Source organism: Erinaceus europaeus, chromosome 15, assembly GCF_950295315.1.
Source record: "Erinaceus europaeus chromosome 15, mEriEur2.1, whole genome shotgun sequence".
Classification (NCBI taxonomy): domain Eukaryota; kingdom Metazoa; phylum Chordata; class Mammalia; order Eulipotyphla; family Erinaceidae; genus Erinaceus; species Erinaceus europaeus.
This window is the reverse complement of record NC_080176.1, coordinates 968994-992999: the sequence shown is the minus strand read 5'-3', so window position 1 is coordinate 992999 and position 24006 is coordinate 968994. Positions and strand designations below refer to the sequence as shown.

Below are 24006 nucleotides of genomic sequence, written 5' to 3'. Positions count from 1 at the left end.
GGTGGGGGTGGTGTCCCCAGGCCCCTCCAGCCGCACACCAGCGGCCCGTGGGGCTGGAGAGACACGTGGCCAGATGGGCTGGCCAGCGGGCTGTGTTTATATTTTATTATTTGTTTGGCTCTTAAATTAGTTTGACTGCTTTATAAAGGAATTTTTAAAAATTACTGATTTTTATTTGCTAGGACAGAGAGAAATTGAGAGGGAAAGAGACGGAGAGACACCTGCAGCCCTGCTCCACCGTTCGTGAAGCCCCCCTTCCCCCGCAGGTGAGGCGCTCAGAATGGACCATTAGCTTGGTAACACGTTCGCTTAACCAGGTGCCCCACCACCTCACCCCAAGATTTATTAAATTTAGAATATTTGATTTATTAGATAGAGACAGAGAGAAGTCATGGGGAAGTAGGAAGAGACAGGGAGAGAGACGGACAGACACCTGCAGACCTGCTTCACCACTCACCCGTGAAGCTTCTCTCTGCAGGTGGGGAGCCAGGGCTCAAACCCAGGTCCTTGCGCTCAGTACGAAGTGTGCCCGCCGGCCCCGCCATCTTCACACTTCACGTCAGCAGCCGGTGGAAAGAGTCAACGTCACAGCAGCCGCGCAGACCGCAGCTGAAGCACCGCGGGCCGGGGCCGAGGTCAAAGTGGGACTGTGCTGCCAGCCAGCTGGCCCAGCCGCGCCAAGCCCATGGGAAGGCGCGCGGCAGGCGCGGAGATCCAGGCTGAACGTCTGGGACTCTCCACAGAGGCCAGCTCCCCTCCCCGGGGCCCTAGCTGCCTGAGGGCCCGGGTTCAAAAGCCCGAGTCACTCGCCCCAGTCACTCGCCAGGCCAAGTCTGAGTCAGCGGCACTGGTCGCCGGCAGGGCGGCTGGGCGGTGTGGCCAGGGGAAGAGGCCCGGGAGAGTGGCGATGACCTCGCAGGGGGCTGCCGAGGGAGTGCTCCCCCCGGCCTCCTGCCCAGGAGAGCAGCAGCGTCCGGCTCAGGGCCTTTGGCCGCACAGGGCGGCCGGCTCTCTGAGGGCATCAGGCCCCGTGTGCTGACCTCAGCCTGCTGGCAGATGGACCCGAGCCTCGGGTGCCGCAAGCCGGGCCCGCCCTCCCGTTCATTCCTCACTGTCAGAGTCCCTGTCAACTGACCGCCAACACGGCCCGGAGGACGCCCCAGGCCCAGCCAGGCCCCGCTGCCGGCGCTCCCAGCACCTCCTGCGGCCCCTGGAAGGCCCGTCCTGCCGGGAGGAGGAGCCCCCAAGGCAGCCTTTGCACTGGCTTTGCCTTTCAGCTGTCTCCCCTCTAAACACAAGGCATGTGGTCCGGGAGGTGGCGCAATGGATAAAGCACTGGACTCTCAACCGTGAGGTCCTGAGTTCAATCCTGGCAGCACATGGACCAGAGTGATGTCTGGCTCTTTCCCTCTCTCCTATCTTTCTCATGAATAAATGGATTATTAAAAAAAAACAGCAGAAACAAGAGTCATTGTGGTCCTTGCTTTAAGGGGTGTTCTCTGTGCAGAATACGAGTTGCTGTGGGGGCTGGGGGATGGTGGCACAGGGTCACAGAAGGGTAAGTCAACACCTAGTAGCATTTATGTGCTTTCCTCATGTTTGGGAGCTATTCACTGCCTTGGTCCAGCTTTCTGGCCCTGTTCTCAGCTCTGACACCATCTCCCCAGACAAGACTTTCAGTCCACCTGCATGTGAGCTGCCAGGCTCAGGCAAAGGTTACAGAGGAAGACAGACTTCCTGGCTTCTTTCCACCTGTTAGGTCTCTCCTACTTTTCTCACCTGCCCGACTCCTACTTGGTTCCTGTTTGTTAAACATTTTGCCCTGCTTTAGGTTTGGCGCCATCCTGACTGGCGTGTCGGCTGCTGGGCCCGGGGTGGTAGGCAGGACCTGCTGGTCTGTGCACTGAGGACAGGGGAGAGCCCAGAGCGGTCTGGGGGACGTGGCCTCCTGTCACACACCACTGCAGATGTCGCCCTCGGGCTATCTGCACCCGCCCGTCTTGGGCAAGTCTCAGACAAAGCAAGATGTGGGCTGGAAGGGAACCGAGGTGTTGGGCCCCAGGCGGCGGAGCACCCGGTTGAGTGCCCCTGTTACAGTGCGCAGGGACCTGGGTTCGAGTCCCCGGTCCCCACCTGCAGGGGGAGAACTTCACGAGCGGTGAAGCAGGGCTGCAGTGTCTCTCTGTCTCTCTCCCTCTCAATTTCTGGCTGTCTGCATCCAGTAAATAAGGGGACAAATCTTTGAACACAGCAAGAGCCGGCGGAGCCTGCCGTCCCCGACACTGAGCTGGTCGTGTGGCCGTGAGGGGCTGCTCCCACCTTTACTCAGCCGCAGCCAAGGTCACAGCAACGCTGCCTATGTCGCTGGTGATGTCGTAGTGGTTTGTAAGGGCCAAAAGGAAAGGGGAGGGGAAGACGCCAGGGCAGACAGAAGGCCCAGAAAGCCCTGACACCAAACAGAGCTCCAAAGCTCGTCACTCCTCAAAGACAAGACGCCATGCAGCCCAGGCTGTGCCCCTCACAGGGCTCCCCAAAGCTGTGACATTCCCAGAAGCCCTTGGGGCTGGGGCCAGTCGCAGGTCAGGGCTGCCTCTGCCATCAGGGCTCACTGCTGGTTCGGCAAGGTGAGGGGAACCCCTACCTCTCCCGCCTCAGCACCCTGGGGAGAGTGGCCAAGGGGCCGTCACTTCTGTCCCTTCGGCCGCCTTGCTTCAGACGGGGCCACGTGATGGGGGAGAGGCAGGCTGACCAAGCAGGGTGCCCACACTTGGGGGCCGGGCCAGGAATCCCTCTCAGATCCCTTTGTTACACGGTTGCCATGGAGATGGGAGCTCCAAGGAAACTGGGAAGCAGGACAGAAGCTCTGCTGGCAACTGGGCTGCATCGTAGGGTGCTCCCCTCCCTCCTGCTCCCCCCTCCCCTCCTCCTCTTCCTCTTCCTCCTCCTCCTCTTCCTCTTCCTCTTTTTTCCCTCCAGGGTTCTTGCTGGGGCTCGGTGCCTGCACTATGAATTCATGGCTCCTGGTGGCCACGTTTCCATTTTATTGGCTAGAGACAGAGAGAAATTGAGAGAGACAGAGGAAGTAGAGAAGGAGAGACACCTGCTTCACCACTTGGGGAGCTTCCCCCCACCACCGCAGGTGGGGACCGGGAGCTCGAACCCGGGTCCTCGCGCACCATAACATGTGCGCTGAGTCAGGTGTGCCACCGCCTGGCCCTGGTGTCTCTCTGTCTCTCTCATCTCTATCTCCCCTCCCCTCTCAGCTTCTCTCTTTTTCCAACCAGTAAGTGAAATAAACAAAACACACAGGGACAACGGTGCTGGGTGTGGCGGGTGGCCTCACGTGCGGGTGGGTGAGCCGTCCAGACCCTGCGGCCTCGCCTTTTGAGGGCCTGTGTTAGACCCCCACCAACCACCATAGTAATGAAGGAAATGGACGCCATCTCCCTTGCTCGGCTCTCCCTCCCTCCGTCCTCTCCTGGTCCAGTGAGCCGGTGCAGAATGTCCTCGGGACCTGTCACCTGGGCCAGGAGGCGGCCGTGCACGGCTGAGGCGGGTTGGGCAAAGCAGCACGGGGGCCTGGAGCTCCCATGGGGGGTCTCGAGGCTCGGCACCTGGACGTGGCTGTGCCTGGGGCCTCACCCGTCACCGTCACCGTCACCGTCACTGTCACCGCAGCCAGCTGGACCCAGTCCCTTCGCTCACGGACCCTCCACCCCACTTCCCTGCGCAGCCCCCAGCTCTTGTTCTCAGGCTTCTGCTCCTGCAGAGTCCTTTCCCAGCTGCGACCTTTGCTTCTTGGTCAGCTTGTCTGCGAGCAGTGAACGCCACACGCTGGCAGTTGGTAACTTCCTGTGGTCCGTATGTTACCGTTTTTTTTTTTTTTCTTTATTCATTTATTGGATAGAGACAGCCAAAAAATCAAGAAGGGAGGAGGTAGAGAGGGAGAGAGACAGAGAGACACCTGCAGCCCTGCTTCACCACTCGTGAAGCTTTCCCCCTGCAGGTGGGACCAGGGCTTCGAACCCGGGTCCTTGTGCACTGTAACGTGTGCGCTCAGCCAGTTGCGCTACCACCCAGGTTTGTTTTTTGATCACATTTCCACTCAGGTCTGGAAATCAGTGGTGTCAGAATTTGAACCCAGGACCTCTCATATGCTAGTCCTGCGTGCTACCCCTGTCTCCCCAGGCCAAATATTTGCTTTTTTAAAATATTTATTCCCACCCGCTCCCATTTCTTTCTCCGTATACAATATCTAATTGTTCAGGACTTACTGAAATGCCCTGCCGGGGCTGGTTGGTGGTGCACTTGGCCGAGTGCCCCAAGACCTGGGTTCAAGCCCCCGTGGGAAAGCGTCATAGGTGCAGGCACAGGGCTGCCGGTGTCCATCTTCCCCTCTCCTCTGGCCACGCCTGCTGTCACGCCCAGAGGCCACCGTGGCCCAGCCTGTCCCGCCTGTTGTCTCTGTCTCTGAGGCCGTCTGTGAGTAGGGCCCTCCCGCCTGTCTCCGCCTCCCTCTCGCTCTGTTTTCACGGCTGACCGTGATCTTGACTGAGCCCCGCTCCGTCCGTCAGCCTTCCGTGGGGGCTTTGCTGCTGCCCCGACCGGGAAGGCCACAGGGTCTCTGTGTTTCTTTGGTCGGCTTATTCCCGTTACCCGGCGGTGTGGTTGTCGCTCTCTATCTCGCGCACCCGGTTCACCTGTGGGTGAAGCAGCCCCACCTGCGGGACGAGCCCCTCTTGCTCTAAGGGGGAGTCAAGGCCGTTTCCCGCTGAGCCTCACTCACCTGGCGGCGGGGGCGTTTATGCTCGGGGAGGGGGCAGGGCCGCCCGTCTAACCTGGCGTCTTTGCCGCCTGCTTTGTGCGTCTCTCACATGCGGATCTTTACGCTGAGGACTGATGGATTTAAACATTTTTATTGGGGGCACTCATGGTTTACAGTCGCAGTAAACTAGTCATTTGTACGTGCGCATTGTTTCCAGTTTCCCACATGACAGTCCAACCCCCACCAGCTCCTCCTCTGCCATCACGATCCAGGACCTGCACCCCCACCCGCCCCCACAGCCCTTTACTTGGGGGCAAGACACCAAACCCAGCCCATGTTCTGCTTGGTGTCTCCCCTTCTGATCTGATTTCTCCACTTGTGTCCCTGAGTGGGATCAGCCCATCTTCATCCTGTCATCCTGCTCTTTCTGGCTGATCTCACGTCACAGGATTCCTTCCAGCTCTGTCCAAGAGGAGGTGCAGAAGGTGAGTTCATCATTCTTCACAGCTGAGTAGTATTCCATGGTGTATATACACCACAGCTTGCTCAGCCACTCATCTGTTGTTGGACACCTGGGCTGCTTCCAGGTTTTGGCTGTGACACATTGTGCTGCTGTGAACACAGGTGCACACAGATCTTTCTGGACGGGTGTGTTGGGTTCCTTAGGATCTATCCCCAGGAGAGGAACTGCAGGGTCACAGGGCAGGTCACCTTCTGGCCTCTGAGAGTTCCCCAGACAGACGGCTTTAATTCCCTCTCTGACACTGACAGTTGTGTAAAATAAAACCGAGGTGAGGTAGGAGACAAGCTGCCAACACTGTAGGGCTTGGGGCGTCCCTCAGGCTCCGTGCCATTTGGGTAGAACTGTGTGAGTGGTTTTCTCTCTTTCTTTTTAGTGTTTTATTTATTTATTTATTATTGTATAGAGGCAGAGAGAAATTGAGAGGGGAAGATAGAGAGGGAGAGAGACAGAGAGACACCTGCAGCCCTGTTTCACCACTTGTGAAGCTTTCCCCCTGCAGCTGGGGACCAGGGGCTTGAACCTGGGTCCTTGAGCACTGTAATGTGTGCGCTCAACCTGGCCCCCTGTGTGAGTGGTTTTCAAGGTTCTTATGAGGAGGGTGGGGCGGCTGAGGCAGCCCGGGCCTGGGTGGGATTTGAAGGAGGGCTCTGGAGGAGCAGTCTGCTCCGGCTCTGTGAGACGGGACAGAGCCGAGGGAGGGGAGAGTGTCCCCAACACTCTAGCCTTCTGGAGAAAAAGCTTTTCGGAACAAGCCGTGGAGGCGGGACAGACGTATGGGCAGGGTCTGTGCAAGAGAGGAATCTCATTCGCTGCTCTGTTTTTATTTTTTGTTTTCATTTTAATTTCTTTTTCCCTCCAGGGTGATCACTGGGGCTTGGCGCCGGCATTACGAATCCACTGCTCCTGTGGCCGTTTTTTCCATTTTATTGGACAGGACGGTGAGAAACTGAGGAGAGAGACAGAGGGAGAGAGACAGAGAGACACCCGCAGCCCTGCTTCACCGCTTCTGAAGCGACGACCTTGCAGGTGGGGAATGGGGGCGCGAACCTGGATCCTTGCAGGGGTCCTCATGCTTTGTACTATGTGCGTTTAACCAGGTGTGCCACCGCCCGGCCCCAGATACACAGCTGAAAGGGAAGGGAATCTGGAAAAACACCAGAGGAAGCCAGGCATGGTCTATCTTATCGGAGCGGGAAGAGGAATAAAGGAAGGGTGCTGGTAGGTAGTAGCAGGTGTGGGGGCATGTTAGGAAGAGAGGCCAGGGCCACAGAAGAGAGCAAAAATGGGGGGAGGATGGATGGATGGATGGATGGATGGATGGATAGATGGATGGATGGAGCGGCAGGTTGATAGACCAACACAGATACACAGTCACCCACATAGTGACCCTGGGAGAGCCGTAGCCATTTCCAGTGGAGGGGATGGGGCACAGAGCTCTGGTGGTGGGAGCAGTGTGGAATTGTGCCCCTGCTTCAATCTCATCAATCGCTAGTAAATCACCGATAAAAGTAAAATGTAAAGAAAAAAAAAAACACAGCACAGATACACAAGGAAGCCTGAGAATTGACAGCGGCCACCAGGAGCCGAGAGAGAAGGAGGCCAGGAACAGGCTCTCCCTGTGGCTGTCTACACCCTCAGCACTTGACGTGGGCTCTTCTGGCTTCCGGAACCTGTTGGGTCGCCCAGCCCGGCAGCATCGGCCTCTCTCTCCGTTGTGCGTGCGTCCTGAGGCTCTGGAGAGGCGGTAGCCCAGCCCTCGGGCCTGGAGGCCGGCTGGGCTGTGAGCGGGGCCGCGTCTGCGTGTTGGAGAGGTGGTGTGACCGTGGGGGCTTGGACCATCTTGCCGGGGCTGGCACACCATAGCCGCACTCGGGTGGGCCAGCGCCAGCGGCGTCAGATAATCACCAGCCTCCTGGGCTCGTTTTTGGGAGACCTAAATATATGCCTCCTTTTAAGGTTCATTGGGACTGAACATGGTGACGACGCCCGTTCTGGGGCGCCTGGGAATGGGGCCATTGTTCGGCGAAATCAGCTTGGCAGCTGCTGAATGCCAGTCCCGGCGCTCGACGGGCTGACGGAATGGAGAGTCTGGTTTGGGATCAAAACGTTTAGGCAAGAGGGGCACATGGGACCCAGGTTCAAGCTCTCCCCACACGCTGCCCTGCCTTCATCCCCCCAGCCCACAACCTCGGGAGTCTCCTCCCAGTCCGGGGAGGTCTGGCCGACTTCAGGCCTGTGGGGTTTCTCGAGGGTTTGTGGCTCTAGGGGACAAGTCAGGGCTCCTTTACCACCTCTTCACTATGGGGCCGCCGTGTCTGACACCCGCACGACAAGGCTGCTTCTCCTCCGGTGGTCCTCTGGGCCTCACAGCCCAAACTCATGCTTGATGTCCCAGACTTGTTTTTTTAACAGAGCCCTGCTGAGCTCTGGCTGATGGTGGTGCTGGGGACTGAACCTGGGCTTCTGAGCCTCAGGCAGGACAGTCTATGCAGAGTAATTTATTATTATTATTATTATTTGTTATTATTATTATTATTATTTTCCCCAGAGCCCTGCTGAGCTCTGGCTGATGGTGGTGCTGGGGATGGAACCCAGGCCCTCAGAGCCTCAGGAAGGGGCGTCTTTGTGGACCGCCCAAGCCGTCTCCCCCGCCCTCTGTCCCGGATGTTTCCTGGAGGGAAATCTGCTCTCTTGCTGTTTGAACTTGTGGCCAGAGGCCTGGGATCTCCCCTCCACTCAGCTTCTCGGTCACCCAGGGTCAGTGGGAGGGGAGAGATGGAGGGTGGGGAGGCCAGGAGCTGAGTGGGGGGCCCGGGTGGGGGGCTCAGATCCACCCACAGACAGGGTGCCTCCACCTTCCTGCTGGAACTCAGCCCACAGGGTCTCTCCCCCAGAGAGAGAAGCAGCCCCGTCCCCCCCCCCCCCCCCCCCCGCCTGGCTGGCCTTGGCGGATTAACTGCCATCGCTGCCCTCATCGGACAGCGGGGCTCTGGGGGACGGAGCCCAGGTATGAGCCGCGTGCGCTGCTGTGAGGACTCGCCAGGCCAGGAAGGGGTGTCCTCACACTGCGCAGAGACCCCCAGCCACCACCCCGGCCAGTGTGACAAAGGCCTCCCCCCATCAGCTTCCCCACATGGAGATCACCTGGTTGATTTTCTCCAAGTCAGCCAGCAATTCTGAGCGTGATGGAGACGGTGGGAGAGGCTGTCCCTGTCCCATCCACGTCCCCTGCCCCCATCGCCATTCTCCCCACCCCATCCCCTATCCTCCCTGTCCCCCATCCCCACCCCTGTCCCTCCACCCCTCCACCCCTGTCACTGCCCCATCCTCCTGTCCTTGTCCCGTCCCCTGTCCCTCCACCCCCACACCCCATCTCATCCCTCTGTGCTCAGGACGGCTGTGAACAGGCCTCCACCCACATGGGAACCAGCTCCCGGCTGTCCTCTGCACGTGTCAGCACTTGGAGGTGACGCTTCACATGTGTAGGGGGCACCCAGGGGAACCCACAAGGGTCGGACCCCAGCCTTGCCCGGCTGACTGGCTGCCTTTGTTCCTCTCACTCATCTCTCTCCCCAGAAGGCAGATAACATCCCTTCCTGCTCCTTCCTCCCTCCCTCTTCCCTCCCTCTCTCTCTCTCTCCCTCTCTCTCTCTCCCCCCTCTCTTTCTTTCTTTCTTTCTTTCTTTCTCTCTCTGTCTTTTAGTTTTATTTATTGGGTAGACACAGCCAGAAATCAAGGGGGGAGGAGGAGATAGAGAGGGAGAGAGACTGAGAGAGAGACACCTGCAGCCCTGCTTCACCACTCTGAAGCTCCCCCCTGCAGGTGGGGACCAGGGGCTTGAACCCAGGTCCTTGCTCACTGTGATGTGAGCACTTAACCAGGTGTGCCACTGCCTGGCCCCTGCCTGGCTTAGAGCAGTGTGATTTTAAAATGCAAAAAAAAAAAAAAAACAGATGCAAAAGTGATTGTCCAGGGCTCCAACTATTTCCGTTAGCTTTTCATTATCTTTATTTATTGGATAGAGACAGCCAGAAATTGAGAGGGAGGTGGAGACAGAGAGGGAGAGAGACAGAGAGACACCTGCAGCCCTGCTTCACCGCTCATGAAACTTTCCCCCTGCAGATGGGGACCAGGGCTTGAACCTGGGTCCTTGCTCACTGTGACATGTGAGCTCAACCAATGTGCCACCGCCTGCCCCCTTCTTTCCTTTCAAAATTTATTTACTTTTCTTTTTTATGCTTTGATTTATTTCCCTTCTATTTGACAGGACAAAGAGAAATTGCAAGGTAAGGAGAGACAGACAGACAGACAGACACCCGCAGCCCTGCCTCGCCACTCATGAAGCTTCCGCCCTACAGGTGGGGCCCGGGGCTTGTGAGCGGCTGGACTGTGAGGGAATTTTGTTTTTGTCTTTGGAAGACTCTCCCCTGGGGCCTGGTGGTGGCGCACCTGGTTAAGTGCTCACACCACAGTGAGCAAGGACCTGGGTTCAAACCCCGGCCCCCACCTGCAGGGGGGCACTTCAGAGTGGCGAAGCAGGGCTGCAGGTGTCTCTCTGTCTCTCTCCCTCTCCATTTCTCTATCTGATAGTAAATAAAAATATTTTTTAAAGGCTTTTCTCCAGCTAAGTGTCACCAGGTAAATGTCCCGGAGGGGTGACAGCAGAATCCCACGGGCGGCCGCAGCCTCTGGGCTCCCGAGATGCTCGTTCTTGTGCTGGGGCTCCTGTCAGAGCCGCCTTTCTCCTCAGATGCTGAAGGTCCGGCAGCTGAGCACCAGACTCCCGCACCTTTTCCTGCCAGGACTCAGGACGCCAGAGCTCAGACAGGTAGAGCAGCCCCTCCGAGGTCACGTGGAAGTGGCGGCATCAGAGGGCTCACCAGAGGGCGGTCGCCACACTAGCCTGGCCCCAGATGGAGACCAAATCCCGACACCTACTCTGGAGTAGGGAAGAGGGGGGAGAGGGAGAGAGGGAGAGAGGGAGGGGGAGAAGGGGAAGGTAGGGGAGGGGAGTGGGGAGGGAGGGGGTACGGAGGATGACAGGAGAGGGAGACAGGAGAGGGTGACAGGAGAGAGGGGGAGGGAGAGGGGGAGGGAGGGAGAAGGAGAGAAAGAGAGAGAGAGGGAGAGTGACAGGGAGAGGAGGAGGGAGGGGGAGGGAGGGAGACAGGAGAAGGAGGAGGGAGAGGGGGAGAGAGGGAGAAGGAGAGAGAGAGGAGAGGAGGGAGAGGGGAGATAGGGAGGGAGACAGGAGAGGGAGCTAGGAGAGGGTGAGAGGAGAGAGGAGGAGGAGGGGAGAGAGGAGGGAGAGAGTGCTGTGTGGGGCTGGGCGCCTCCCGCACACCCAGGCAGTGAGCTGACCTCAACATTCTGCTTCAGGACCTGGGATGTCGCGTCGTGGGTCGGAGTCCTGGTTGTACAGCTTCTGGAATAAGTCAGTAACTTGCTCCCTAGCTTGGCTTTCTCATAAAAGAGAGAAAGACCAGATTTTCTGGGTTCATAAGGGTGCTGAGACATCTCCCCCCTCCCTTTCTCTCTCTCCCTCTCCCTCTCCCTCTCCCTCTCCCTCTCCCTCTCCCTCTCTCTCAGAAAATAGTGGAGAGTTGGTGGGGGAGGCCACTCTGTGGATTGGAATGCAGGAGACCCTGGGCTGTATTAAAGAGATAGAGGTAGAGATGGAGAGATAGAGAGGGGCCAGGTGCAGGCACACCTGATTGAACACACCTACAGAGCACAAGGTCCTGAGTTCGAGCCCCTGGTCCCCACCTGCAGGGGGGAAGTTTCATAAGTGGTGAAGCAGGGCTGCAGGCATCTCTCTGTCTCTCTCCCTCTCTATCTTCTTCTCCCCTCTCAATTTCTGTCTCTGTGCAACAATAAATAAAATAAAAGGAGGTCAAGCGAGTGAGGTGGGGTGAAACTCCACCATGGCGCGAGCTGGCGCAGCTGAGGGACATGCCCACGGTGGCCGAGTGGACCCGAGCTCCCCCACCGCCCGTCCATGTGCACCCACCCGGCCTGGAGGAGACACAGAGACCCCAACGCCGTCTCTCGCTTTTCATATCAATTGGCAGAAATTATCTTTATTAGAAAAATGAAATTTTCCTGTATTTACAGTTTTTTACACCGTTTGACCGGCATTCCCATCGCTCCTCCGCCTGCGGGTGACCCCGCCAAAGGGCAGGGAGACGGACAGGGGCCCGCGCTCCCCCAGCTCCCCCAGCAGAGGGGTGCTGAGCCTCCGCGGGGCGTGGCAGCTCTGCCCGGGATGCGGGATGCTGGGGACGGGGTGGCACTTGCTCATGCAGGGGCAGGGCGGACGGGATGGGCAGAAGCGGCTTCGGTGGGCACGTGGACTGCCATCCCTCCACGAGAGCGGCTGCTCCTGGCGAGGGGTGAAGATGTCTGTGACGGGGTCCGGGGGGGCGCGTTCGAGTGGAGACCCTCTGAGGCCGGTGCCCGGTGGGGCCCCGGGGCGGGACGAGCCCTGGGAGCTGCCCCACCCGCGGCCCTGGTGGGTGGCCAGCGCCAGGCAACGGACGGCTCCCCTGCAGCCGTCTGCCAAGGCCACTCTAGGACCCTTTTCATCTCACAGTCGGCCGCTTCTCTGTACAGCCTGTGGGCTTGTCCACCTCCCGCTCTCTGGGTGCTCGGCTCAGATATGGACACACACAGGGACTTGCCGGTCCGAGCTTTTCGGCTTGTGCCGGCAAGGTGGGAGCTGGCGGGTGAGGCGGGTGAGGCGGGTGAGGGGCCGTGCTGAGGACCACAAGGACGGGAATCTTTGGGACCCTCAGGCCTGCAAGGCACCGAGGCACAGCTGTACTCATGGGATTCGTTTTTCTCTCGGGCTGTTTTCTGAATTTTCTGTGAAAGTGTTCATCTCATTTGGAAAAAACAAAAAAGAGGCAGCTGATGGTCTCGCAGGGTCACTAAATAAGGGGGGACATGGCATCTCTGCAAAGGAGACAAGACTCTGGACGGCCCCTGAAGCTGACTCCAGACTTGGCGGCTAACAGGGCAGGGTCGTTCCTTATCGCGGTGACCCCAGAGCTGGGTCGGCAAAGCCAACAAGTTGGTCTCAGAGCCAGGCCTGCTCACTTACCCGCCTCGGCCTTACCGGGACCAGACGCGGTCAGCTGATGGAGACACCTCACTGGGTTGGAAAGACTAGGCCTGTTATCATGGGAGAAAACAAAACGAAACAAAAGTGGCATGTTCGGTCTTTCCCCATTTGCCTGGTTGTCAGCAGTCTTTGATCTGAGCCCTTTGGAAGCTTGAGACAGAAATGTCAGGTGGGCGAGAAGTATTTCAAATGCCAAGGACGGAGGACAATTAACCTTACTGATTCAAAGGCAGCTTTGGTATTGGCTGTGCGAAGGCCCGTGCTCAGTCCTTCCCAAAGTGAGAGAGAGAGTTAACTGGGGGGGGGGGGGGTAGGGCCCAGGGTCACAGCGAGTGAGTGAGGGTCCTGGGATTACAAGAACAAAACAGAACAAACTCCACTGGCTCGCGGTCTCCCGCAGGGGCAGCAGCTGGGAAGGGTTCTGAGGGGTGGGCTCCCCTGGGCTTGGGGTGCTGAGCTGAGGAGAGGACAAGGCTGCAGACCCCCCCAGGGCCTCAGAGTAGCTGCATCTCTGCCCTCCTGAAGGACAGGGGGTGTCTCAGAGACCGGCCAGGACAAGGGTGTTGGCGCTGGGTCAGCCGGCCCTCTGGAAGGGCTCACAGAACCTTCCAGAAAATAAATAAAAGCAGCCTTCAGACCTCAGCCCGGTTTCGCCCTCTGTGAAATGACCCATTGTGCCCTCCGTGCAGGGGAGAGGAGTGTGGCCTGGACCAAGTGAGGGGATGCCCATGTCAGCACAGTGCCCGTTCACGGCGAGTGAGGGGCATATCCTAGTTCAGCCGTCTGAAATGACAGGCTGGAGGGGCGTTCAGTGACTCGACTGTTATTCTGAGGAAGTGACCAGAACAGTGTCTCGAAGACAACTTTAACAAAACCAGACCTTGAAAGGAACAAAAATAAAACAAGCAGGGAGTCAGGCGGTAGCGCAGCGGGTTAAGCACCGGTGGCGCTAAGCTCAAGGACCGGCGTCAGGATCCCGGATCGAGCCCCCGGCTCCCCACCTGCAGGGGAGTCGCTTCACAGGCGGTGAAGCAGGTCTGCAGGTGTCTGTCTTTCTCTTCCCCTCCTCTCTCCATTTCTCTCTGTCCTATCTAACAACGATGACATCAACAACAACAACTACTACAACAACAATAAAAAACAAGGGCAACAAAAGGGAAAATAAGTAAATAAATATTTAAAAGAAAGATGTATCTTACTTTCTTAAAAAATAAAATTAAATAAATAAATAAAACAAGCAAACCCAACCCTGCAAGAGGGAACAGCTGTCGCTCTCTGCCCTGCCCGGAGCAGCACCTGGTCACTAAATCAGGACCCCCCACACACACACCGTGTGCTCCACGGCGATGACCCAGCACAGCCGAGGAGGAGGGACAGTCACTGGCAGACGGCGTGGCCTTCTGAAAACCAGCCACGCGGCACTTAGCGGAGCTTGAGAGGGTGGGTGCAAGGCGAGGCGTGCGGGGTGCATAGGACTGGCCCACGCGGCTCAGCTCAGGCCACGGAGAGGCGGGGGCGGGTAGGCACATGCTACGGGGCAGAGACGCTCCCCAGGAAGCAAGCAAACCAGATGCTAAGCGCAGGCAGAGGGGGACAGACGCAGACTGCAGTCCGGTCTCAGGAGAGACAGCGACTGTGGTGAGACCACCCCCTGCCCCCCAGGACGCCCAGCTCACCTCAAGCCTGAGGGGCCGGGGCTGGGCACTCACAGGCCAGGGGTAGGACGGCTCAGAGAGAAACGCAGGACAGCACCCCCCACACCCTCTCCCCTCTGAGCCCCGTGTTGGAGGCCGCAGTAGAGGTGAGCCGGAGCCTGGAGACTTGTTTGTCCCTTCTTGTTGCCACCAAGGCCAGTGGAGCCGCGGTTCCCTTCTCTACAAGGTGGGACGGCCACACCTCCACTCTAAGGGGTCCAAGGGTGTCAGGGGTAGGTAAGCCCATATGTCACCCAGTCTTCCCCTGCCCCCACCCCCGGGCACCCAGCCTCCCCTGCCCCCACCCCCAGGACACCCAGCCTCACCTGCCCCCCACCCCCAGGACACCCAGCCTCCCCTGCCCCCACCCCCAGGACAACCAGCCTCCCCCTGCCCCCACCCCCAGGCACCCAGCCTCCCCTGCCCCCCACCCCCCCGGACACCCAGCCTCTCCTGCCCCCCACCCCCAGGACACCCAACCTCCCCCTGCCCCCACCCCCAGGCACCCAGCCTCCCCTGCCCCCCACCCCCCGGACACCCAACCTCCCCTGCCCCCCCACCCCCAGGACACCCAACCTCCCCCTGCCCCCACCCCCAGGCACCCAGCCGCCCCTGCCCCCCACCCCCAGGACACCCAGCCTCCCCTGCCCCCCACCCCCAGGACACCCAGCCTCCCCCCCTGCCCCCCATCCCCAGGACACCCAGCCTCCCCCTGCCGCCACCCCAGGACACCCAGCCTCCCCTGCCCCCACCCCCAGGCACCCAGCCTCCCCTGCCCCCCACCCCCAGGACACCCAGCCTCCCATGCCCCCACCCCCAGGACACCCAGCCTCCCCCTGCCCCCACCCCCAGGCACCCAGCCTCCCCTGCCCCCCACCCACCAGACACCCAGCCTCCCCTGCCCCCCACCCCCAGGACACCCAACCTCCCCCTGCCCCCACCCCCAGGCACCCAGCCTCCCCTGCCCCCCACCCCCAGGACACCCAGCCTCCCCTGCCCCCCACCCCCAGGACACCCAACCTCCCCCTGCCCCCACCCCCAGGCACCCAGCCGCCCCTGCCCCCCACCCCCAGGACACCCAGCCTCCCCTGCCCCCCACCCCCAGGACACCCAGCCTCCCCCTGCCCCCCACCCCCGGGCACCCAACCTCCCCCTGCCCCCAGCACCAGGCACCCAGCCATTCCCCTGCCCCCCACCCCCGGGCACCCAACCTCCCCCTGCCCCCCACCCCCAGGCACCCAGCCATTCCCCTGCCCCCCACCCATGGGCACCCAACCTCCCCCTGCCCCCAGCACCAGGCACCCAGCCATTCCCCTGCCCCCCACCCCCGGGCACCCAACCTCCCCCTGCCCCCCATCCCCAGGCACCCAGCCATTCCCCTACCCCCCACCCCCGGGCACCCAACCTCCCCCTGCCCCCCACCCCCGGGCACCCAGCCTCCCCCTGCCCCCCACCCACGGGCACCCAGCCTCCCCCTGCCCCCCACCCACAGGCACCCAGCCTCCCCCTGCCCCCAGCACCAGGCACCCAGCCATTCCCCTGCCCCCCACCCCCGGGCACCCAACCTCCCCCTGCCCCCCACCCCCGGGCACCCAGCATCCCCCCGCCCCCCACCCCATGGGCACCCAGCCTCCCCCTGCCCCCAGCACCAGGCACTTCTAACCTTCCCATCACAGACATTTGCTGCTCTGCTCTGCCCCTGAGGGCTTCCTCCCTCTGGCCTTTTCTCAGCCCTGAAGCGGAGCTGGAGGGAGGGTGGGGTGGGAAAGGCCCACAGGCTCAGGTCCAGCGGAGAAGCTTCTGGATGCCTCTCCTTTAAAGGTTACAACAGCCCAGGGCAAAAGATTCTCCTGCCTGAGGCTCTGAGGTCCCAGGTTCGACCCCCAACACCACCATCAGCCAGAGCTGAGCAGGGCTCTGGTTTAAAAAGAAAATTCCCACATATGTAAAGAGTTCTGAGAAATCAACAAGAAGCCAGGGCCTGAGAGGAGACCGGATAATGATAATCCAAAAAGACTCCTGCCTGAGGCTTGGAGGCCCCCAGCTCAGTTACCTGCACCACCATCAGCCAGGGCTGAGCAGGACTCTGGGAGAGAAGGAAGAAATAAAAAAGTCATGCAGGGCAGGGCAGGGCAGGGCGTCTCTTGGCAGAGTGCTCCCCGGCCCCCAGGTTTGGGGCGGCTGCTGGTTGGACTGGGGGGGAGGTGAGCCTGGGCTCTCTCATCTGTTGCCTCTTTCATTCCGTGGGCCCCTGGCTTTCTCTGCATTGGACACCAAATCCCTAGGCCCAGAGAAGCCTACGGGAAGACCCCCGGCCCCAGGCTGGCTGTGGGTGCTTGGCTGAGTGCTCCCCGCCCACCGGTGTCTCTTGGCGTCCTTGACGGGCGTGGGACCACCGTGGCGCTTCTTCTTGGGCTGGGGATTGCCTCTGCAGACTCCTCTCGGGAGACACGTGGGGGCGGGGGAATCAGGACTCTGGGTCAAAGGTGGTGGTGGTGGGGTCCCTGTAGGCGAGAGGTAGGGAGGCCGGCGAGAGCTGAGAGTTCTAATCCCGGAACTGGCCTTGAGCTCGGCCGGGACGCCAGGTCAGGAGCTGGCAGTTCTGGGCCCTCAGACCTACGGACACAGGGGGCGGACGTGGGGTGTGTGGTCTCCTCTGCTGCCCCGCCCCCAAGGCCGGTCCAGTTCTTTCCTGATTTTCTGAGTTCTGCACAGACCCTCTGGGCAGGCAGCCCTTCACTCAGGGGACTCCTGGGCGGGGAGGAGACAGAGGGGCCAGGGGTTCAAGCCACAAGCAGGCCGGTGGGCGGTGGCTCAGCACACGCCACGCGTGCCTCCGTGTCCGCATCCCTAAGCCCCAGTTCTTTTAACCAAAGGCTCACACCCGACCGCCACCTGAGCTGTCTCCCTCCCTCAGACCGAGGCTAGTAACCATCACCGGTGCCCCGGCACACGCGCCCGCCGGAGTCTACGTGAGCTCAGGTAGTTTGACTGAGCGACACTCGTAGCTGCGGGTGGCAGAAATCAGGCGTGCGTCCTACGCACACCAGCAGTGTGTCTGCCCGTCTCCCCGAGGGAGGGACGAGCGGCCTGAGTCACGGGAGAATGTTCCGGCCCGGCCCCACGCCGCCTCACCTCCCACCCCGAGTCCCAGCCAGAAAGGTCAGAGTCTGTCTCCAGGGACCCCAACTCACTCACGGGGGGCGGCCGCCCCCGAGCCTGAGCTGAGGCCCCGCCCGGTTCTGCTGCTGACACTGGGGCCGCGGGAGACACTGGGGCGTGTGTGCAGGCCTCAGACCGTGAGGGATTTCCGGGCCGAGGTATCTGTGTGATGGCTGGTTATCAAGACTGCATTTTTGAATTTCAAAGGAGATGAATTTCTAATCGCTGTTTAACGTCAACATCTCCCCCCCTTTATTTATTTACTTTTTCATTAGAAATTCTGTTTGCAACGAATTCAGGGCGTTGTCATTTCCTGAGAAGGAGGCAGGATGTTAAACACCCTGGAGACATGGAATGGACCGAGATTCTGCTAATTAACTCACTACCCTGGCAAGAGCAGGTGAGCCGGGCTCATTTGTAAACAGGGTGTGATTCTCTCTTCCTCTCCCCTGAAGATAAGTGTGAACTGGCCTGGCTGAGTTCACTGTGGTGAGCAGCTTTCTGTTGCTCTCGCCTGGAGAGCTCCGGGCGGGAGTTCCCACAGGAGCCAAGGAAACTCAGGGAAGAGACTGGGAGGTGTCCAGTCCAGGGGGGTGAGGCTGGCACAGAACAAGGAGTCTGCAGGGGAGGGACAGGGACAGGTCAGAGCCCTGCTCAAGTGGCCAGCACCCCAGAGCCGCCCCCAGCAGAGGTTGGCCTGAGACCCTCGTCTCACACAGAGCAGACGCCCCCAGGGACAGGAGCCAGGCGGGGACTGGGGAGAACACTTGGGAGCCGATGCTGTGGCCTCTCAAGAGCCGGGAGGCCCAGTCTGGGCACCTTTGGCATTGGCGTCTCCCATCTCAGAGCAGGACCTCGGCACGGGGGCCGTGAGGGTCCCGTCACATTCCCGCCCCCTGGGGCCCGTGTTCCTGACGTTCCCCTTCACTGGCCCTTACTGGGGACGGACGCCTGCTCCGAGCTCTGGCCGGACTCCTCGAGTTTGGGCTCATCTCGCTCGCCTGCCAGGGGGACTTGGGGGCGAGCGAGGAGTTATTACCAGAGCACCCAGCTCCGATCATCAGAAAGAAAAGACCCGCTCTTCATATTAAGGATGCAGCCCTGTCTGCACAGCTGTTGTTGCCAGGGCCCCGTGTCTCTGCCTTGGGAGCGCCGCTGTCACGGGCCACTCTCACGTCCATCACCTCAGCACCCTGGCTCTGTACTCTGGGGAGACTCCAGTCACATGGGACAACCAAGGTGACGGGGGGGTGGGGGGGCAGGGGTCTGGGATAGAAGGGGGGCAAGACAGTCCCGAGAGGTGACCAGACACCGGGCCCAGTCCTGGCCCGTCACGGAGACTCGGGTGGCAGAGCTGTGATACCCAGGAAGTCCAAGGCCGAGGCCCAGTTTGTCACGAACGCTCCCCCAGCCCCGACTGCCTTCCCACCCCAGTGACGACAAAGCTGCCCACTGCAAACAGCCCGCTTCCTAGGGGTACTCCAGTGTGGGCGCCCCTCACCCACCCCCGGAGGCAGCTGCAGGCCCTTCCCGACTCTTCCCAGCACCCACGGGTCCCCACCGGCCCGCAAGACAGAACCGGGGTCCACGGGGAAGGCTGTCCCTTCGACCTCCCCTCCGGCCCTTTCTGCCAGGACCCAACGCCGGAGGCCTGGGTGGGGAGCCAGGAGTCTACGCGGGCTGAGGGCTTGTCTCCAACAGAGCCGGAGCTCTGGGCACCCGAGGGCTGGTCACCCCCAGACTGCAGGGGCCCCAGCCGGAAACACAATCAACGCGGAGAACAGACAGCCACCGCCTGGGGGTTACGCAGTGTAGCCAGGCACCGGGAGCTTCAAGCCCGGCCCCGCCCGGCCTGAAACAGTGTCATCACGGGTCCCGCACGCGGGGGTCCCACAGAGGGGCAGGACCTGGAGGTGACAGTGGCAGGAGCTCTGAGCAGGGGCCCTCGGGAAGAGACGGGACCGGCCCCGTGTCCAGCCAGCATCTGTGGGGCACGGGGGTAGCCGGGCACGTGGGGCGTCTCCCGAGGGGGTGAGGGGGCAGGACAGGGCTGGGTGCGAGCCAACTCAACGAGGGAGGCCCTGGGGCTCGTTCCTCACAGACCACAGAACGCACATGGCTGGACAAGTGACGGTCACTCGGGGGACGGGGAACAGATACTATACAGCCCTGAGTCGTCACCAGGCGGGCGGGGGAGACGGGACTCACAGACACAGTCTCTGGACACACACGCGTTGGGTTGCGGACGGAGATCTCACACCTGCAGCTCTGGACAGGCTGATGGGCGGGGGCCGGGGGCCGGGGAGGCCCGGCGGCTGGGGGGCCGAGAGGACGTGGGGGTCTGGGCGATGGCCAGGGAACCAGGGGCCAGGAAGCTGGGGGGACTGGGGAGCCATCCAGGGGGCTTCGTGCTCTCTCCACCTGGGGCGCCCTCCCACCTGACCTGGGGTCTTCTGGGTGTGGGCCGTGCAGCCGCCAGGCAGTCAGCTGGACGCAGTCAGCTGGACGCACGACCTGCTGTTCTCTGGGGGCAGAGGAGAGCCTGGGTTCTGAGGTGCTGGGGGCAGGCGGCCCAACTCCAGCCGACAGACTCTCCCAACCTGCCTGTGACTGGGCCCGTGACTGGGCGGTGCAGCCAGCATGGGGGCCTGGGAGGGAGCCGCCTTCACGCACCCGTATTGCTTAGTCCGAGGGAGAGGGCACCCTGGGGCGGGCCCCGGGAGCAGGGTCTCACACAGTGCAGCGGACAGGGCCTGGCCATTACTGACCCCCACCCCCCCGCCTCTTCCCCGGCTGTTTGCTCTCCTTGATTATTATTTTTTTTTGGTTACGGGCTCACTGCTCCTTGGGACCCTCAGGAGCACAGCCCCCAGGACCCCTCCCTCACGTGGAAGACCAGGGCGTGACGCCGTGTGCAAAAGAAGCAACAGAGAGAAGGAGAGAGAGACAGAGAGAGAGAAAGAGAGAGAGAGAAGCTAGCGAGAGACCTCCTAAGGCCCAGCCTCTGCATGCCCCCGGGCCTAGACGTCGGACTCGATGCTGGGCATCTTCCTGTACACGCGCCTGCTGCCGTAGGTGTTAGCCCTGGGCGCCGAGTACAGGCCGTTCCTGCCGGCCAGGTAAGGCAAGACACGCTCGGACAGGGACGCGGACGCATAGGGGTCGCCGTGGCCGCCCGCGTCCCAGGAGCAGCAGGAGCCCGTGGACCGCAAGGACAGGCGCAGGTAGCCGTCGCCGGCCGTCTGCGAGGGCGGGGGCTGCCGGTAAGGGTCCGAGGGGCACCTGCCCAGGGCCAGGCGGGGGTCGTCCCCGGGTGCGCGGAGGAAGGGGTTGGCGCAGCCGGGGTCCGGCAGCAGGGAGCGGCTGCGGTAGGCGTCCTGCAGGCCGCGGGGCAGGGCGGGGCCGCGCGGGACTGACGGGCGGCCGGAGGGGACGCCGACCAGGCTGCCGTAGAGCTGGCCGTCCAGCAGCTGCTCGTGGTCCTTGAGGCTGGTGCTCCGGGCGGGCCGGCCCGATTCCGGCGGCCGCTCCAGGATGCTGTCGCAGGAGTGCTGGCGGCTGAGGCGCGGCGCAGGCTGGGGGAGCGCCTGGTCCTCCTCGATGTCGTACAGGCGGCCGGAGCGGGGGCAGGCCTCGCACCTGAAGGGCGAGCGCAGCGTGACGTGGGCGGGCAGGTGGGCCAGGCAGCCCCGGCAGTGCGTGGGGCCGCCCCCTCCGCCGCGCGGGGACCCCTTCTCCTGCAGCTGCGGCGCGGGGGGCTTGGCGTGTGGCCGGTGGGGCTCCTGCTGGGGCGGCCCGTCCCCCGGCTCCGGCTCTGGGGGGAAGTCCCCGTCGCCGGGCACCCCCAGGCTGTCCCCGTAGGCCGGGGGCACGTCCAGGCGGAAGCCGCCGCCGCCGGGGTCCACCCGGCCGTCGATGGTGTAGACGCCGTCCCGGTCGCGGGGGGAGCCAGCCCGGGCCTTCGGGTAGGGTGGGGGGCGCTCCCCGTCGCCCACCTTGGGGAGCTTGGGAACCCTGCGCGAGGCGTCCTTGGCCTTGGGGTTCCTGCCACCCTCGGGGGCCCGGCCGGACGTGTCCGAGATGTCGGAGAGGGCGGCGTCCTCGGGCAGGAAGCGGGGGCCAAGCAGGGCGTGGGCGTGGGCTTCGGGGGGAGGCTCGTCCCGCGGCCCCGCGGGGTTCTGGGGCAGCGAGTCCTGGCGCAGCGAGTCCACCGACTTCTTCCAGAGCTGCCGCGGCCGCGAGCCAGCCCGGGGCCGGGCGCTCAGGGCCACCTCCACCGAGTTGGGGTTCGCCTCGTCCAGGGTCAGCGGATGCGGGCCGGGGAACACGTAGCCTCCGAGGGTCTCGGGGCAGCGGCCGCCCGGGAAGCCGTGCGGCTCGGGGCGCTCCGCCAGGGGCCCGTCGGCGGCGTCCAGGACCGGGGGCCCGCGGGGCGGCTTCGGGGAGCCCAGGCGCGAGGCGCTGAGGTGCGAGGTGGACATGGAGCTGTTGCGGGCAGAGCGCAGAAACTTCAGCATGTTGCTCTGGGAGCCGCTCAGGCTGAAGTCGGGGGACTTCTTCTTGTCCTCGATGTGCACACCATGGATGCAGCTATAGATGCCCTGGGGGGCGAGGACAGGGTCAGCCGTGGAGGACAAGGACAGGGTCAGCCGTGGGGGGTGAGGACAGGGTCAGCCGTGGAGGACAAGGACAGGGTCAGCCGTGGAGGACGAGGACAGGGTCAGCCGTGGAGGACGAGGACAGGGTCAGCCGTGGGGGGGTGAGGACAGGGTCAGCCATGGGGGTGAGGACAGGGTCAGCCATGGGGGGTGAGGACAGGGTCAGCCGTGGAGGACGAGGACAGGGTCAGCCATGGGGACGAGGACAGGGTCAGCCGTGGGGGTGAGGACAGGGTCATCCATGGGGACGAGGACAGGGTCAGCCGTGGGGTGAGGAGAGGGTCAGCCATGGGGTGAGGACAGGGTCAGCCACGGGGTGAGGACAGGGTCAGCCGTGGGGACGAGGACAGGGTCAGCTGTGGGGGGGCGAGGACAGGGTCAGCCATGTTCCTGGCCCTCACAGACAGGGGCAGCAGGCCACAGGCCTCAGCCACGGGCACGACAGGATCTGCTCCAGCTCTGGAGGCCACACAAGGGTGAAGCTGGGTCATGGCTGTGGGAGTGACCTGCTGCCTTCTGGCCACAGCCCAGGGGGGTCTGCCCCCACACCCCATGCCCCGCGGAAGGGCCTCAGGTCCTGCATCCTCGTGTCCTCCTGTCTGTCCCCTCTTGGGGGTGTGCATCTCACAGCAGGCTGGGTCCCCAGGGCACGCTCCCCAGCCTGGCCACAGAGGGGGCCGGGTCCCAGGGGGTAGCCCAGAAGGGTTCTCTGAGGGAGGCTGCCCCGTGCCTGAGTCTAGACACAGCAGCCGGCGACACCAGGAGGCAAACGGGGCGGTCCGCACAGAATCGGATCTCGAAGGCCCGGCCCTCGCCACCCCCCGGGGACCCCGGGACTGACCCTGCTGATGGAGAAGAGCAGGCCGGGCCGGTCAGAGCAGAGGCCGGTGAAGCAGAAGCGCAGCCTCCAGTAGAACAAGTGCTCCCACACGAAGGTGATGAGGCTGAGCGCCATGGCGGCCGCCAGCATGTAGAACACGCCCGCCATGTTGTCCACGTCCAGCTGGCTGCTCATCACCTCGTTCTTCTCGTTGTGGCAGATGCCCGTCAGCCACAGCGTCTCCAGCTCCTCCATCTCGCCTGTGGGCACAGGCCATGGCCGTGAGGGGAACCACGGGAAGGGCCACGGCCGTGAGAGGGAACCACAGGAATGGCCACGGCCGTGAGGGGAACTTCGGGAAGGGCCACGGCCGTGAGGGCAGCCACAGGATGGGCCACGGCCGTGAGGGGAACTTCGGGAAGGGCCACGGCCGTGAGGGGAACCACGGGAAGGGCCATGGCCTTGAGGGGAACCACGGGAAGGGCCACGGCTTGGTGGGTCAGGTGTGGGGAACCTTGCAGATCGGACCATGGCCATGAGGGGCAGGACCCTGGAGCAGGGAAGGGCTGGGGTACGGGTTCCCCACCTTACACACATATTCATTCTACTTGGCGTTTATTATGAGGGAGAGAGTAAGGGAGAGAGGGAGAGAGAGAGGGAGAGGGAGAGAAGAGCCCTGCTCAGCTCTGGCATAGGTGGCATCAGGCTTTGAACTCAGGACCTCTGAGCCTCAGGCATGCAAGCCTGGAGCTCCAACAGGCTGAGCCATCTCTCCAACACTATCTGTGTCCTTCTGTTTGGGTCCATCCAGCACCCTATGGATCTTTCTTGACCTGAGTCTTTGTGAAGGGGACACAGCAGAGGGCTCTGCAGACTCTCCTGCCTCAGGCTGAGGGCGCAGGCTTAGCTCCCATCAGCCAGAGCTCTGCAGGGCTCTGGGCTCTCTCTCTGTCATCAAAACAAAGCAAAAAACAAATGAAATTTAAAAAAATAACAAAGGGAACGGGTGGTAGAGTCCCTGGTTGAGCGCACACATCACAGTGTGCAAGGACATGGGTTCAAGCCCCTGCCCCCACCCCACCCGGCCTCCTCTCCCTCCCAACATTCCGGATCTTTCTGGCATCCCCCCACCCAGCAGGGTGAACTGGAGAGAGCCCCGCGGCCCACCGCACCCGGCCCGGCAGGCCAGAGAGGAAGCAGGTGCTTCTCTTTTATGAGCGTTTCACCCGCTGGCATCCAGGAGGAAATTCTGTGATCTAA

General features: G+C 62.0%; 1 protein-coding gene and 1 long non-coding RNA gene across 3 annotated transcripts in view; both read right to left on the bottom strand.

The window, feature by feature from the left end:
* Positions 1-11337: 11337 nt before the first annotated feature.
* On the bottom strand, positions 11338-15309 carry LOC132533049 (uncharacterized). The gene is made up of 2 exons (XR_009544932.1): positions 15254-15309; positions 11338-14365 (listed from the first exon to the last, which is right to left on the bottom strand). It is a non-coding gene; the product is annotated as an uncharacterized LOC132533049 (long non-coding RNA).
* Positions 15310-20054: 4745 nt separating this feature from the next.
* Positions 20055-24006, bottom strand: part of GRIN2A (glutamate ionotropic receptor NMDA type subunit 2A) — a 157024-nt gene continuing 153072 nt past the window's right edge. For both annotated transcript variants that reach the window (XM_060172384.1, XM_060172385.1), the window contains 2 exons: positions 22768-23006; positions 20055-21869 (listed from right to left, as the gene is read on the bottom strand). In XM_060172384.1, coding sequence (XP_060028367.1) covers positions 20289-21869; positions 22768-23006 — 1820 coding nt within the window. In that variant the 3' untranslated portion in view covers positions 20055-20288. The remainder of the gene's footprint in view (positions 21870-22767; positions 23007-24006) is intronic.